At 55.2% G+C, this 16982-nt stretch overlaps 1 protein-coding gene across 2 annotated transcripts; it reads left to right on the top strand.

Annotated features, from left to right (window-relative positions):
* Positions 1–12: 12 nt before the first annotated feature.
* Positions 13–5564, top strand: LAT (linker for activation of T cells). 2 transcript variants are annotated; one of them, XM_045047646.1, is made up of 13 exons: positions 13–435; positions 762–855; positions 998–1025; positions 1154–1188; positions 1454–1541; positions 1675–1739; positions 1833–1862; positions 1947–2007; positions 2081–2175; positions 3772–3834; positions 3962–4024; positions 4135–4215; positions 4342–5564. In XM_045047646.1, the coding sequence occupies exons 1-12, from the start codon at positions 346–348 to the stop codon at positions 4206–4208; spliced, it is 786 nt and encodes a 261-aa protein (XP_044903581.1). In that variant the 5' UTR covers positions 13–345; the 3' UTR covers positions 4209–4215; positions 4342–5564. The 2 variants fall into 2 exon arrangements, with proteins under 2 accessions (XP_044903581.1, XP_006942273.2); XM_006942211.4 differs by having other exon boundaries at positions 1833–2007.
* The last annotated feature ends 11418 nt before the right edge of the window (positions 5565–16982 follow it).

Below are 16982 nucleotides of genomic sequence, written 5' to 3' on the forward strand. Positions count from 1 at the left end.
GAGCGAGCTCAGTATGACCGTGAGTCAGAACCGTGGTTCCCCTAGAGCCCGCCCCTCTTGGCAGGCCGGCCAGGGTGAGGTGGGGTGGGCACTGCCCTGTGCCCCTCAGCTCCCAGGGGCAGGGCCTCCCTCCTGGCTGCCTCCTTGAGCCACGGCTGTGGAGGCCGTGGCTGTGGGCCGGCCTGTCCGCGTCTTGCCCTTCTTCCCCTGGTAGGGCTCGCTCTGCGTCCTGGGGGCCAGCAGACCCCTCTCGAGGGCCTGCGGGTGGCCCCGCGGGCCTCCGCCTCCCCCTCCCCACTGGCTGGGTGGGGGTGGGAAGGGGGCGGGTGCAGCTGGCTGAGCCCGATGATTTCCTGCCCTCGCCCGGGCTCACCACAGCTTCCTGCCATAGGCGGGCAGGCGCTGAGGAGAAGCAGGCGCCTAGCCGAGCGGCAGGTAGGGCTGGGGCGCACAGGGGCCGCGCCGCCGGGTGACGGGTGCCCCAGACTCCAGCCCGGACCCTGGCCGGACTGCGCAGGGAGCAGGGGTCTTGCATGGTCGGCGCTGACCCGCCTCCCCCCACTCAGCCCAGAAAGGGGAAGGGGCCATTGAGTCCCCAAGGAGGGCGCACTTGCCCCCCACCCCCACCCCCCCGTCGGGCTTCCAGGCTGTGCCCACCCGGCTCCCGCATCCCTGCTGGCCTGGCCCTCACCCCTCCGCGGCTCGGCCCTTGAGGGGGTGAGCGGCGGGCAGCCGGGCCTGGTGCAAGCTCTCTCCCGCAGATGGAGGCGGTCGTCCTGATCCCCTACGTGCTGGGCCTCCTGCTGCTGCCGCTGCTGGCTGTGGTGCTGTGCGTGCGGTGCCGAGAGCTGCCAGGTGAGTGGGGGCTCGGCCCTCCTCTACCTCTCACTCCATCCCGACTGTCCTGAGCTCTGCTTGCACGCGAGACCTGAGCCCCGTACTCCCAGCCTCTCCCCTCTTCACCCCGCTTCCTGCCTTACTGGCTTCTCTTCCCCAGGCTCCTATGACAATACGGCCTCTGACAGGTGAGTTGCCCGTCGACCCTACGTGGCTCCCTCGGTGCCCTGTGTGGCCCCGGGGAGGGGAGGGGAGGGGACTGGGATGGGAGCTGGGGTCTCTCCTGCCCCTTACCTATCTGTGTCTCTCCTGCCAGCTTGGCCCCAAGTAGCATCGTGATCAAACGCCCTCGTGAGTACATGGAGGGTCCTCTTCCTCGGGTGTAGGGGAGGGGGTCCCCTGGCGTGTGAGAGAAAGCGTGCCTCTGTTCAGGTTCCCCCCCACGGTGGCTGCCCACATGGCTTTGATCTGAGCCGGGGATAGGAAGGGAGATGGGTGTCCTCGGGCCGGTGCAGGGCCCAGGGGGTTCACAGAATTCGCCTGCCCTTTGAGGCCTCGATGAGTGTGGGGGCAAAATGTCTGGAGTCGTTCCCTGAGCTTGGTCTCGTGTCCTCAGCCACACTCGCCACCTGGACACCAGCCACCTCCTATCCTCCTGTTACCTCCTACCCACCCTTGAGCCAGCCGGACCTGCTTCCCATCCCGTGAGTAGCATCCTCCCCTCCAAATCCCCCTTTTTACCCCCTCGCCTCTGAGGATTGGGGATCTCTTTCCCTGTTGCAACCCCTCTTGGTCCAGTGCCCCATCTCAGCATGACTTCTGACCTTTGACTCCCAGGAGGTCCCCACAGCCCCCCGGGGGCTCCCACCGCATGCCATCTTCCCGGCAGGACTCAGATGGTGGTAAGTGTGGAGCAGGGCTCAGGGGGCTGGGGCTGGGCAGAGGATAGACCCCGTGTGAGCTGATTCAGCCTCCCTCTTGCTCTCTCTCTGAAGCCAACAGTGTGGCGAGCTACGAGAACGAGGGTGCGTCTGGGGCCCCAGGTGCCCTGGTTGCAGGGAGGCTGGGGCCTGGGCTGGGCCCTGCTGATCGCTGTGTCGTTACCTCAGAGCCCGCCTGTGAGGACGACGATGAAGATGAGGAGGAGGATTATCCCAACGAGGGCTACTTGTGAGTGGCCGGGTGGGGGGGTGGGAGCTCCAGCTGGGGGTCCTTACTCACCTGCCCCTTGACTTGTCCTCAGGGAGGTGCTTCCTGACAGCACGCCAGCAACAGGCACTGCTGTCCCACCGGCTCCCGCGCCCAGCAACCCCGGCCTCCGAGACAGCGCCTTCTCCAGTGAGTTGGCCATTTCTGACACTCTGCGTTGCGGCCCGTCTGCTCTTCCCTCTCCTGTTATTTCATTGATGCTTGCTGCCCCTCTGCATTCTCTCTCCTCTCTTTCTAGAACACCTGTCCCTCAGGGCGGACTTCCACTCTGATCTGCTGGTTTCCTTACTTTTTCTATCCTCTTTTCTATTTCTTTGTCTTTCCCTTTTATCGTCTGTGAGATTTCTCCAACTTCACTATTCTTTGAGACTCTGTTCTTTTGTCTCTTATCTCAAAGCTCTTTTCTTGGCCTCTGGTGTTCCTTTTTCATAGCCTTCTGTTCTTGTTTCACAGAGACAATACCATCTTGTACATTTCTAAAGATATTGATTATAGATTGTCTTCTTTGAGGGTTTTTTGGAAGTTTTCTTCTGCTTCCGGCATCATTTTGGTTTCCTTTGAGCTGCTTTTCTCCCTTCGTGTTCGTCTCATGTTGCCTGTTAGAGGCTTCCTTCCATGTTTGGTGATCTTCCATTTTCTGTCGCTCTCCTCACTTTCCGTACCTGTTCCGGGCCATTCCTTCTACACCCTGACTTCGTGAGCGAGCTCGATTCCCAACTCCCCACCTCCCCTGAACTCATTTATTCATCCATCCCTCACTTACTCGCCGTGTTTACTGGGTGCCTCTGATAAAACAGCTCACGAGGTAGTGTCATGATAAAGGAACTCAGCTTGTCAGGGACCTACTACGTGCCTTTCTGAGAGCATTTCGTGTATTAACTCATTAAACCTCAGGATCCCCAGGTGCTCTTGAGCCCATCTCTTCCCTTCCTGCACCTTGGTTGTCCTGACTGTACGACAGGAGGGACCACGTATCTCATAGACGCTTGGCGGCCCCGTTCAGATATTCTCGGCTTTAGTTCTCACGGCGCTCCTGGGAGGTGGGTGCCGCCCCTCACCCTATTCTACAGATGAGAACACCGAGGCCCAGAGAGGCTAGGTAGCTTGTGTGAGGTTACACGACTGTCAGTGTGGGAGCTGGGTTTGCACCTGGGCTCTCTGGCTCCAAAGCCTGCCTCGTCCACGGCCTCATGGAGAAACAAGTCTGCGTGGAGGGACAAGATAGGTGGGAGACACCCGGGTGGCTCAGTCACTTAGGCGTCCGACTCTTGATCCCGTCTCGGGTCTTGATCTCGGGGTCGTGAGTTCAGGTCCCACGTTGGGCTCCGTACTTGGTGGGGAGCCTACTTTAAGTAGGACAAGATGGCACCGATGGCTCCAGGTGCTGGAAGACACCAGGATGGGAGCGGGGGTCAGGGCAGGCCTGGCCGACGGGGCCGGTGGGGCGACAGCACCTCAGACTCGGCACCCCACAAGCGTTGTCTCACACGTGCCACCCAGCACCACGGCTCCGAGCTGCTCTCTGCCCCTGCCCCCAGCCTGGCCGACATGCTGTCTGTTCTCCCCCACACTTCCACTCCCTCTCATCCGCTCTGGGCACGTTGCCCTACTTCTCTCCATCGCCGGGGCCTCTGTGGGACCCTCTGGGGCTGGCTGCGGGGCGGCCTCTGGGGTCTGTGCTCGGGGCTCTGGGTGACAGTGCCGGGGGCCCTGCTTCTCCTGCAGTGGAGTCGGGGGAGGATTACGTGAACGTCCCCGAGAGCGAGGAGAGTGCAGACGTGTCTCTGGGTGAGTGGCCGGTGCCCCCTAGGGTCCCCCTTCCCTCCCCCACCCTCACCGGCTGTGGCCCTCTTTCTGAGTGTCCTGTTCTCTCACCCTCCACGTGGCCGTCCCCCCTTCTGATCTGTCCCCACAGATGGGAGCCGGGAGTACGTGAATGTGTCCCAGGAGCTGCCACCCGTGGCTAGGACCGAGCCTGGTGTGTGCTGGGATGGGGGGTGGCAGGAGCTTGGGGTAACGTGAAAGGTAATGTGCCCGGGGCAGGAGGGACGCTCTGTGAGCTTAAGACTGATCTCTTTCCCCTTCCAGCCATCCTGAGCTCCCAGAATGACGACGAGGAAGAGGGAGCTCCAGATTATGAGAATCTGCAGGGGCTTAACTGAGGGTCCGGTGAGCGGCCCTGCCCACCCTTCCGCGGCCCCTCAGCCCTATCCTCCGACTCCTTCGGGGACCCCTCGGACCCCCACTGACCTCCTGACATTGCAACCCCTCCCTCTCCCTGTCCTGTTGTTTCAGCGCGAGGCCATGCCTGTCCTCGAACCAGCCTTGCTCGGGAGTGCCGAGCTGGGCAGCTGGCAGTGGCTCTGGGGGACCCTCCTAGGCACCCCACCCTGACTGCAGCCTGAGAACAGCCTGAGAATCTCCCCCCTAACTTATTGTCACTTTGGGGTCCAGTCTGTGTGCCCCCAACACTCTGCACCTTCTGACGCAGCCTGAGAATGAGCTACCCTGGCCCCGGCCCTATTCGGCGGTAGAATAAAGGCTGGTGTGGTCTGTAGCGCTCTTGCCTTTGGGGGGCCCGTGGGGGGGAGTCCGAGTGAGGGTGGGCTTGCCTGGGCGCCCATGTGGGAGCTGTCTGTGTGCACGCACGTGTGTGTGTGTGTGTGTGTGTGTGTGTGTGTGTGTGTATGTGTGTCTGGGGGTCTCCATTCTCCCTGGGCCGCCGTGCTCCTGAGGGTCCTCACCAGCCGTTGGGAGTGACCAAATGGTGCCTGGGGCACGGCGCTTCGGCGTGAGGCAAGTCCGACCCAGACTGGGCCTCCTGGGCTTCGAGGCTTCGATGCATCTCCCCCAACGCGATAGTCCACCGGACCCACGGCAGACGATGGCTGGGATGATGGGAGGGCAGGGCATGGGGAACCTTGGGTGCAGAGTGACCTTCGAGAGCAAGACTGCTTCCTGCCGGCCCTCATTTTCTCCATCTTTAGAGCAAGGGGGTGGACTTGACCCCAAGCAACTGAAAGGTAATGTGCGATGCAGCCTTTTCGGACTCGGGTGTGCAGATGACTCACCGGGAGGTCTTGCTGAAATGCAGATTCCGAATGAGTAGGTCTGGGATGGGGCCCGAGAGTCTGCGTTTCAGAGAAACTACCAGACGCTTCTGATAGCGCTCTTCCGAGAACCAGACTTCGAGCACCTTCTGGTGGACGCCCTGGTCATTGTGATTGGCTCTGGTCTGGGCACGTGACGTAATCTGGGCCACCGAGGACCAGCCCTGGGACTTGGGCCGGAAGTGACCGGAAGGAGAAGCTCTTTTTGCTCCATGGCAGTTGGTAAACTGGAAGAATATATTCCTGGCGCTACTTGGCGAGCCTGCCCAGGAACGAAGTCCACGTGGAGGAGAGAATGGCCTCGAGGTGGACAGGGTGTCGGAATCTCTGGGTCCAGTCACATCTGAAGCGAGACACCCCCCTCAGACTTCCCAGTTACATGGGCCAATAAATTACCCGTTGTCTTCACCCGGCTTGACTTGGGATTTCTGTTGCACACGCCAAAGTAGCCCCGAGCGATGCACACAGTTGTTGGCGTCCTTTGTTGGCTCCAAAGGCAATGGTGACAGCTTCCCTTCAAGCATGCGCCGTGTTTCCATGCTTCCCTCATTCGATCGCTGCCGTTCCCCTGTGGTCAGTTCCTGTGGGTATCCCCATTCGCAGGTGAGGAAGCAGGCCCAGAGAGGAGAAGCGATTTGCCCAAAGGCACACAGCCAAAGTGACAGGTCTGGGATTCGATCTGGGGCTGTTGGCCTCTGGAGTCACTGCTGCCAATGTCCTTGCTCTGGGTGTTGTGCAAAGTGTCGGCTGCTCTACAAGGGGCCCGATTGGAGAAATGGGGGAGGGAGGCTTAGAGAGAGCGTTGGACAGGCTGGATGTCAACAGGGAGAGTTTATTCTGGAGGAAATAGACGAGAAGAGGCACCTTTGTGCCTGGGCCAAGGAACAGAAAGTTTATCACAAAGGTATGCTGGTGCAAGCACCCTGGAGAACGATCTAGCAACATCAGTAAGGCTGAAGATGGTGTGTCCCTTTATCTAGCAAACTCTCGGGTATAAACCCAGAGCAGCTGGCACACGGGCTCAGGGGGCGGGCACCTGGGGCTCGGGGCAGCCTTGCAATGGCCAACAGCTGGCAACGGTAGGGGCCGTGACCAGGAGAATGGACAGGGCTTGTAGCCCAGTCACAGCACGGACGCTTCCCAGCAGGTGAAAGTGAGTGCATCGGGGCAACACCAGTCAGCACAGATAAATATCACCAAGAGAATATGGAGTGAGAACCAGAAAACAAGTTCTTTTATTTGTATATAGAAAGTTGGAAACATGAAAACCGAAATATATGGTTCAGGGATACACAGCGTGTGCAAAAATGGGCAAAGCGACGAGGAACACCAAGTTCAGGAGAGAGGCAACCGTGCGGCCGAGCGCGGGGAAGGGTCGGGGAGGCATTCGGGAAGGCCTCAGTGATAAGTGTAATGTCTTATTCTTTTTTTTTTTAGATTTTTTTTTCAACGTTTATTTATTTTTGGGACAGAGAGAGACAGAGCATGAACGGGGGATGGGGCAGAGAGAGAGGGAGACACAGAATCGGAAACAGGCTCCAGGCTCTGAGCCAGCAGCCCAGAGCCCGACGCGGGGCTCGAACTCACGGACCGCGAGATCGTGACCTGGCTGAAGTCAGGTGCTTAACCGACTGCGCCACCCAGGCGCCCCTGTAACGTCTTATTCTTAAGCGGAGTTGGGTACACAAGTGTTTGGGACAGGATTCTCTTAAGTGTTTGCATATCTAAGCGATTTCGTAATAAGAGAGACCGAGGCCCAAGGAGGGAATAAGTGGGGGCGGGAGGATAGGGCAGCTTTAAGAGGCAGTAAACGGGCTGAGAATTGCTGGTCGGTCTATGCCAAGGCGGGTGAGTTCCAGGCCTTAGCAGCAGCATGTGCAAAGGCCCTGAGGTGGTGGGGGGGGGCGGTGGGGAGGCTGTTGCATGAGAAGTGGTGGTGGGCTAGCCGAAGAAGTGGCAGGGGCAATGGAGAGGGGTGGTGGAATGAGATGTTTGGGAGGCCGAAGCAAGGGGCGTGGTGACAGGTTGTGCTGGGAGGCATGGGGACGTCCAAGGTGACTCCGGTCCTTGCCTTGGTGGGTTGGGGGTAGGGGCATTCCCTGAAGCACTAACTAAGCAGCTTCCCATTTTTGCCTCTTGGACCAGCGAGATTACATGGCTTTGCTTCCACCGGTCGACGAGCCAGCCAGGACAGAGTCAATGCAATGAGATCTATGGGGCTGGGACTGGGGTATCTTTGCCCACTGGGGTGGCCGGTAGAAAGAATCCCTGCGGATGGAAGCTGGGAGCAGAAATATTTTTTTTTTTTCTCGTACAAGGCATTGACGGTGACTGCCACGGGACCTTGGGCTCTTCGTGGTGTTCGGTGTTGTTTTCCCCCAAATGCACCATGTGGCCCATGAGTCCTGGGAGCAGCTTCTCAGGAAAGAATTCTGTGGTCGGGAGAGCCTGGGAAAAGTTGTCTCACGCTCCGTTGCAGAGACAAAATGCGCGTTAATAAGTTCATGGCTCAGGAGACATCCTGTGATAAGTATCTTTGTTTCTCTTTACCAAACCTGGTGCTTCCTGAACTTATTTGACTTCAGGGAGAAAAAAAAGTTATTAGCAATTCGCAGACCACCTCTTAACATCTATAGAGGACATCTTTTGTTTTCACCTTCCCCGCATGCTGTTCTTCCAAAGCCACCACCAGATTTGCATTGGAAATGTTTACAGGACTCAGGTGGGGGCCAAGCTTGGATGTGACTGTGACCCAGGATGGGCCAATCATTATGGCCCACCTCCTGGCCTCAGTCATTGGTTGATACCGGAACACGTGACCCAATTCGGGCCAATGAGACACCTCCCTGAGACTTTTGGTTGGAACTCCTGGCAAAGGGAAGCTGTTTATCCATTGAGGGGGCCGCTGGGGGGATGCAGGCTTGCAACGTTTGCAGGCTTCTGCTTGGAGAGAGCATGCCGGTGAATGAAGGCACCACAGAGGAAAGCAGTGTGGACCAAATAGAAATAGAAATAGAAAAGTTGAGTTCTTGGGGCGCCTGGGTGGCTCGATGGGTTAAGCATCTGACTTCGGCTCAGGTCATGATCTTACTGCTCGTGAGTTTGAGCCCTGCATTGGGCTCTGTGCTGACAGCTCGGAGCCTGGAGCCTCCTTCGGATTCGTGTCTCCCTCTCTCTCTCTGCCCCTCCCCAACTTGCACTCTGTCTTTCTCTCTCTCAAAAATAAATATGCATTTAAAAAAAAATAAAAAATAAAAAGAAATTTGGATTCTGATGGCCCACCTAAGCACCCAGATCAGTGGTCCTGAAGCCATTGATTGCTTCCTTTTAAAAACAATTTTTTAATATTTATTTATTTTTGAGAGACCGAGCACAAGCAGGGGAGGGGCCGAGAGAGAGAAACACAGAATCAGAAGCAGGCTCCAGGCTCTGAGCTGTCAGCACAGTGACGACACGGGGCTCGAACTCCTGAACTGCGAGATTGTGACCTGAGCCAAAGTCGGATGTTTAACCAACTGAGCCGCCCAGGCGCCCCATGGATCTCACTTTTCAAAGCCTTCTTACTCCGGGATCCGTAGCCCCAAAAGGTATCCCCGGAAGAAAAGGGAGGGGATCCCGTGTGGCTGGGGTCAGAGGCCTAAATATTATCGCCAACTTCTTTCTCCTCAGCTCTTCTTTCTGTGTGGCCCGTAGCTTTCGTCTCCTTGTGTGGTCATGTGACAGGTCTAGCGGCTCGGGACACAGACACCGTGTGTTTCCACACATGCCTGGGTGGGGGGGCCAGAGGTCCGAGCATCTCCAGCAAAAGCCCAACACTCCCGCTGACTGCCCTGGCTTGGGACACATGACTTCCGGAGCCAGTCGCTGGCCAGGAAGGTATCCCGTGCCAACCAACTTAGGCCTGTGGTGTATACTCCACCCGCAATTCTGAGGTTCTGGAAATGAGAAGGCACCCAAGATTGGGGGCCATTGCTGGTAGAAGGGGGGACGGCTGTTGAGATGAATTTGTTCCACATTTATTGTGTGTGTGCCACACTCATTCTTTCAGTGAGTTTCACAACACGCCTAGTGTCTAAGGCCCCTCTTGTAGAAAAGGAAAAAAGTGGGGACGCCTGGGTGGCCCAGTCAGTTAAGCGTCCGACTTGGGCTCAGGCCATGATCTCAGAGCTCGTGAGTTTGAGCCCCGCGTCGGGCCCTGTGCTGACAGCTCAGAGCCTGGAGCCCGCTTCCGATTCTGTGTCTCCCTCTCTCTCTGCCCCTCCCCCACTCTCTCTCTCTCTCTCTCTCTCTCTCTCTCTCTTAAAAATAAACATTAAAAAAAAGGAAAAAAAGAAAAAGAAAAGGAAAAAGGTTCAGAGAGGTTAAGGATGTGCTTAAGGTCACACAGCAAATTCCAAACTTATTTATGGAAGCGCAGCCTGCTCTGGGTGGGGGAAGGGAGGCGACGAACTGGTTAAACGTTAGCACAAGAGGAGAAAACACAGAGGCAAACGAAAAGAGCCATTCCACAGAGAGTGGAATTAGGCTCTGCACAGGGACTTTTGCTCCAACTCGAGGGACTAAGGCTCTCTCTCTCTTCTGGGGCTAGTCAACAGAGGACAGAGGAGCCTGGAGTGACCAGAGGCCACCAGGGGAAGGGCACCCACGAGAGAGAAGGCAGCACGAAGGTGAGTGGTGCCACAGGTCGAGGAGAAAGCTTCTTGGGAATGTGGGTTGAGGTCCTGGATCCGTCTGGGCCTGGAACTGGATCCACCCATGAAGTGTTCAGTTACTGGAGTTACTAACACCCTCCCTCACTTGGCTCAGCTCCAGCTGGACTTCTGTCGTTTGCAAATGAAAGGGCCCTGACTCATCGAGACAGGATGCTGTGGCGCTTCGACCTTCAACGAGCCCACTGTCAGCCACTTACGTGTGTCGTGCCCTGCCATGCACTCCACGTACGTTTGGTCCTTACTGTGACCCCGAGTAAGTTTTTATTGCCACCTGTGTACAAACGGGGAAACTGAGGCTCGGAGAGGGCACCGTGGCCAGACCCAGCAGGGCGCTGGCGCTCCCTCCCTGAGTGCCCAGGCAACCCCTGTTCCCGAGTGCCTCCTCTGTGCCCACCAGGTCCCTCTTCGGGCCTCTGTCCACCTCTGGCCCCGAGCGGGGTGGGCCACTCTGAACCCCCCCCCCCGCCGGCCCCGCCCCCGGCTGGGCATCTCCTGGGGCGGCGGGGACTCCAGGGCTGGGCCTGAGCACAGTCCTTCTTCTCAAGGACACAGGGCTTCGTAAGCCCAGCGGGTGGACGCTTGGGGCATCTGTGGCGTCGTGGGGGCTCTGAGAAAGATGGGGAAGGGGAGGCCTCTGGTCTCCTTCCCCCAGGGCCCCTCTTGCCTGGGCCCGGCGGGGGGGCCCCCCTTCCCCTCCCCCCTGCACCTGCGCGGGCGGGCCCCTGAGCTTTCCTCACCTTCTCCCATCTGGCTCCCACACTCGCCAATTTCTTTCTGTTTCCGGATGCTCCCCAACACCCCGTGCCTCACACCCCAACCCTGATCGCCTCCCTCTCCCGCTTGCCGCTTTCAGTTTTGCCTCAGCTCTGGGGCTCCTCTCTTGCCTCCTTTGGCTCTGTGTCTTTGGGGCACTCCTCCCCTTTCTCTCTCTCTCCACCTCTGTCTGCCTCAATCTGTTTCTCCTCTGTCTTGGAATCTCTATCTCTCATCCGTCTCTCTGTCTCTGTGCAGCTCTCTGTCTCCGATAGTCTCTCTCTTTCCTCTCTGTGCCTCCGTCTGTCTCTCATCTCTCTGTGGTTCTCTGTCTCTCTCTGTGATCTCTCTCTTGTTCTCTGTCTCCCTCCTCCTCTCCCTGCCCCTCCCTCCCCACATCCTGAGTTGTCTTTGGGGAACCGGAAATTTGGGGGATCAGAGAGATACTGGGAGGCTCAGCTGCTGCCGCCTAGAGATAATGCGTGGGGGGGGGGGCGCTGGGGCTGGATGGGGGTGGGGGAGCCCAGAATCCCCTGCGTCTTCCTCCTACCCTGGTGCACGCAGAGACAGGCAGAGGAATTATGTCCCCTCCCCGGGCCTTGGCTTCCCCTTCTGCAGAGTGGGCCCGATGAACAGCCTCCCTCGTGGGGTTGGTGTGAGCGAGAAGAGAAGTTAATCGAGAAGTTAATCGAACAGCCTGGCCAGAGCAGGGGCTCAGGGAGATTGGGGATGAGGGACAGAAGCGAGGGCATGTGCAGGGGAGTCAGGGGGTGAGGCTGATTGGGACTGAGAGGGGCTGAGGGGAGCGTGGCTCCCAGGTGCTCCTGAGCCCGTCTTTTCCCCTCCCTGCACCTCATTCGTCATCCCCTCTGTACCACAGTGGGCTTCCGCGTTCAACACCTGCTTGGTGGCACTTTCTCTGCCACACGTCTTGTCTATACTCCCTGCTTGAACCCTCACAACACCCCTGCGAGGTGGGTACTGTTATTATTTTCCAGGTGGGGAAACTGAGGCACAGAGAAGTTGAATGGCCTGCCCAAGATCACGCAGCTGGGAACCCTCCACGGGACAGGACTCTGAATTAGGCCCAAGTCTGGGGGTGCCGTATATGCGCCCATTTGAAACAGAGGCAGCGTTAACCAACCCCCCCCCACCTTAAATCCCGGGGAGAGAAAGGCATTTTCTTCTCAATTTTGATTCTGGTTACAGAGAAAGGCTCTGTGGGACTGCGACACGTAGTTGCCTTTGAAATGACTTTCCTTGTAAAAAGGAAATCATTTTAAAGAAAAGTAACAAGAGACTTGGTTTGGGCAGTTTATGGATGTGGTAAGAGTCCTACATGTGGATTCGGAATCGAGTCTTAGGAACCCCAGAGGGACCGAGAACGCTTTCCTGGCTCTGCCGACGTCCCTCCCAGCCAGGCAGAGCTCTCAACCGCCTGCCCAAACCACGTGGCCAGTCAGCGGCGGATCTGGGACCCTAGCGGCCACCGCACGGGCTGTAGGGATGATCAAAGGGCCACCAGAGCCCCAGAGACCGTCCAGGCCTTCAGAGATCCTGGGAGCAAGCCGTAGAAAGTATCTGGGGCTGTCTGATTCAGAGACTCCGCAGATAGGGGGCCAGGCCCAGAGGATCATGGGAGAGAGGGCCGAAGCAGGCTCAAAAGACCAGCAGGAAGTGAGGGGACGGTCCTGCCGAGCAGGTGCCCGCCGTGTCCAGACACACCCAGCCCAGGCAGCAAGCCATTGGCTTGAGCCCCAGCTGTCCTCCCCCGTCCCGGGCCTCATGTCCAAGAGGGGGGGAGGAGGTCCTCCCCGTAAAGGAAGTGAGCCCCCCCCTTTAGGCTCACTTTTAGGCTCACTTTAGGCTCACTTTTAGCCCCCTTTTAGGCTCACATAGGGCTTGGCCCTATGTGAGCCAAGCCACACATAGTAAGTAAGGGCCTCCAGACCCCTGACCCCGGAACCAGGAGCCCCTCTCCTCCAGGCCTGACTTCTGCTCAGCCCTGCGCTTGCTTGGAGCTCCTTCCCCGCTCTGGGCCTCAGTACACCCCTCTGCCGAGTGGGGGTGATGGCGCCCAAGCAGATCAGTGGCTTTTAAATCACGTCAGGGGGCTAATTCAGAGATCCAGCAGCCAGTGGGTGTGTGGAGACAAATACGAGACTTTGAGGACCTCTGTCGACCCAGGCTTTCTCTAGGACGATACCGTTTCGCGTCCTGATGCGTTTTTTGCAGCCTGAAAGAGAGTGACACATGTGAACTCACAAAACAAGTTTATGCTGATAAAAGACTGGGTTTTATCTGTTGCGTGCACACGGGGCTGCTGGTGGCACGCCAGCCATCCTCCCCGGCCGGCTCCTGAGTCAGGCCTTCCTGCTCTCGCCCCGCTGTGAGCCAGCCACGCAGGCCCCTGTCTCCAGGCCTTTGCACCACTCTCCCTCCTCCTGGAGCTCTCTCGTCCTCACAGGCCCCGGATCTTCTGACGCTGGGATCTCAGATGAAGTTCCCCTTCTCAGAGCCCTTCCTTCCGGTCTGCCCCATGTAATCTCGCACCCTTCCCGTCACCCTGTATCCTGTAACCCCATGGAATTGGTATCGTGAGCGCTGATCCTTTCACGCATTCAGTGTCTGTCATCTGTTCCCTCTAGGCTGCGAGCTCCCCACTCATCTCTGTCACTCCGGGGCCTGGAGCTTGGCGTGCGGTCGGCGCCTGGGAAGTGTTGAGTGAAGCAAGTAAGAGACAGCTCGAGCCGAGCATGTCAGCATCCCAACCCCCCCCCCCCGCCCCCGTGATGAGCTCCCCACGGTTCTTGCAGTCCCAGCAAAGGATACCTGCCCGGCCCCCGGGGAAGCACTGTCTAAAGGAGAGATTGCAAACTGGCGGCCCACCGCAGTGTTTAATTTTTTTTTTTTATTGTGGTAAACACACACACACACACACTCACACACACACACAGACACGACACAAAATTCACCATCCAATCATTTCTCAGGGTACAGTCGAATAGCGTGAAGTGTATTCATTCCCATCGCTGGGCAACAGATCTCCAGAACGTTTTCTTCTTGCAAAACTCCAGCTCTGTACCCATTAAACGGCACCTCCCCGGGCCCCCCTCCCCCCAGCCCCTGGCAAACACCGTTCTACTTTCTGTTTTTATGCATTTGAATACTTGACGTGCCTCGTATCATGGGAATCATATGCTATTTGTCTTTTTGTGACAGAAAGCTTAGCGTGTCCCCAAGGCTCATCCGTGTGGTGGCACGAGACATGATTTCCTAACTTGTTAAGGCTGCATAATATCCCGTTGAATATATATATATACACACCACGTTTTCTTCATCCGTCCATACTTTCGTGGACTCGAAGCCCGCTTCTCCGTCTCGGCTATTGGGAACATAATGCTGATATGAACACGAATGTGCAAATGTCTCTTTGAGATTCTGTTTCCGTTCTTCCGGGTGTATGCCCAAAGTGGAATTGCTGGATCATTTAAAAAAAATTTTTTTTTAAACCTGCATGCTATTTTCCATAACAGCTGCACGATTTTACATTCCTACCGGCAGGGCGGAAGGGTTCCAATTCCTCTGCATCCTTGTCAACGCTTGTTATTTGCTATTTTTTTTTTAGAGCAGTCATCTTCGTGTCGATAAGGGGATAGCTTATTGTGGTTTTAATTTGCATTTCCCTCATTATTAGTGATGTTGAGCGTCTTTTCATGTGCACGTTGGCCATGTGTATATTGTCTTTGGAGAAATGTCTGTTCAAATTCTTCGCCCATTTAAAAAAATCTAGTTGTTTTTTTGTTGTTGAATTGTGGGAGCTCTTTATATATTCGGGATATTAACGCCTTTTCAGATGTATGATCTGCAAATATTTTCTCCCATTTTGTGTGTTGCCTTTTCACTGCTTTGATTTTGTCCTTTGATGCACAGAAGGTTTCATTTGTTTATTTGTTATTTATTTATATTTTGAGAGACAGGACGAGTGAGGGAGGGACAGAGACTGAGTGAGAGAGAATCCCAAGCAGGTTCTGCAATGTCAGCGCAGAGCCTGATGCAGGGCTCGAGTTCAAGAACTGTGAGATCATGACCTGAGCTGAAACCAAGAGTCAGATGCTTAACCGACTGAGCCACCCAGGCTCCCCGATGCACAGAAGCTTTTTTTTTTTTTAATGTTTATTCCTTTTTGAGAGAGAGAGAGACACAGTGAGTGAAGGAGGGGCAGAGAGAGAGAGAGAGAGGGAGACACAGAATCCAGAGCAGGCTCCAGGCTCTGAGCTGTCGGCACAGAACCTGATGCGGGGCTCGAACCCAAGAACTGTGAGATCGCGACCTGAGCCGAAGTCAGACACTCAACCTACTGAGCCACCCAGGTGCCCTGATGCACAGAAGCTTTTAAGTTTGATGTAGTCCCATGTATTTGTTTGTGCTTTTGTTGCTAAGCCATTTGCATCATATCCAAGAAATCATTGCTAAATCCGATGTCATGAAGCTTGTCTCATGTTTGTTTCCCTCTGCCTAGGATTTTTATAGCTTTAGGTCTTTTTTTAATGTTTATTTGTTTTAATTTTATTTATTTTTGAGAGAGACAGAGTGTGAGTGGGGGAGGGGCAGAGAGAGAGGGAGACAGAATCGGAAGCAGGCTCCACGCTCTGAGCGGTCAGCAGAGACGTGGGGCTCGAACTCACGAACCTCGAGATCACGACCAGAGCCAAAGTCGGATGCTTAACCGACTGAGCCACCCAGGCGCCCCTATATGTCTGTCTTTATGCCAGCACCACACTGTTTTGATTAATGTAGCCTTGTAATAAGTTTTGAAATCGGGAAGTGTGAATCTTTGAACTTTGCTGTTCTTTTTCAAGATGATTTTGGCTATTCGGGGTCCCGTGAGAGTCCGTATGAATTTTATTTGTCAAAACATTATTTAACACATTTTTTAAAACGTTTATTCACTTTTGAGAGAGAGAGAGACAGAGAGACAGAGCAGGGAGAGAGGGAGACCCAGAAACCGAAGCAGGCTCCAGGCTCTGAGCTGTCCGTACAGAGCCCGATGTGGGGCTCGAACTCACAAACCAGGAGATCATGACCTGAGCTGAAGTCGGATGCTTAAGTGACTGAGCCACCCGGTGCCCCTCCAGAAATGGACATTTTAGATTGTTTCCAATAATTTACCAAAAAAAAAAAAAAGTTGCACTGAACAGTCTTATACATAAGTCATTTAGCATATGTGGGAGTATCTCTGTATAACGAATCCCTAGAAGCGGAGTCATTTGGTCAAAGTGAACAAGCATGTGTGATTCTGATAGATGTTGCCAAATTCCCCTTTGGGGGAGGGGGCCAGCCGACACCCCCACAAGCAATATCCGACAGGGCCTGTCTCCCCACATCCTTGCCAACTCAGAGTGCTATTGAACTCTTGAATTTCTTGCCCAACTGTCGGGTCAAAATTGGCATCCGAGTGCAGTTCTAATTTGCGTTGCTTTTGTCATGAAGAAGAGACAAAAGTCATCTGTATTTTCTGTGATCCCTTTGTGTCCATTGTCGTTTTTTCGAGTAGGTTTTGTGTGTGTGTGTGTGTGTGTTTCTTCCCAGGAACACTTTACGTATTAGGAAAATCGAGTCTCTGTGGGTGATTTGAGGGAACAAACGTATTTTCCCGGTTTGGCTCTGTTTATACCCAAGCAAGCAAGCAAACACAAAGACCTCGGAAGTATAACATACACAGCAAAGCACCAGATCAGAAGCGTGCAGCTTGATGAATCGTCACCGAGGGAACCCAACTCTGTTACTTCTCGATCGCCGCTTCATCTCGCTGGGGCTTTTGCCTGGAGAAGTTTTGTATTTTTACCTAGTGGTTTATGGTTTTCATCTAAATTTTCAGTGTGATTCAGTGTAAGGTGTGATCTCTGGCTTATGTATTTATTTATGTATTTATTTGTTTATTATTATTATTATTTTTTCCCAGATGGCAAAGCCTCGTCCCACTGCCGTTTAGTGAATACTCTGTATTTTCTTTGCTAGTCTGAAATGGTGCCACAGCCTCAGACTTCCCCTGGTCTGTGTTCTGGGTTTTTCTGCTCCCTTTGCTAACGTCTGTCTGTCCTTGGGCCACGTCAGTTGGTGATCTCTGATTTGGGGACTTAGCGGATGCCTCTGTGCTGTGTGTTTGACATGTAAGCTGTAGCTGTTAACAGCTTGGACCCTCGAGCCCTCCGTTTGAATTACAGACTCGAGCAGCAAGGGACTTCATCGCTCTGCCTCCGTTTCTTCTTCTATAAAGTGGGGATAATAATAGTACCGACCTCCCAGGGTGGCTGGTAGGATTAAATAATTTAACGTATTATGTAAAGTGCCTAGAACA

This window comes from Felis catus, chromosome E3, assembly GCF_018350175.1.
Source record: "Felis catus isolate Fca126 chromosome E3, F.catus_Fca126_mat1.0, whole genome shotgun sequence".
Classification (NCBI taxonomy): Eukaryota; Metazoa; Chordata; class Mammalia; order Carnivora; family Felidae; genus Felis; species Felis catus.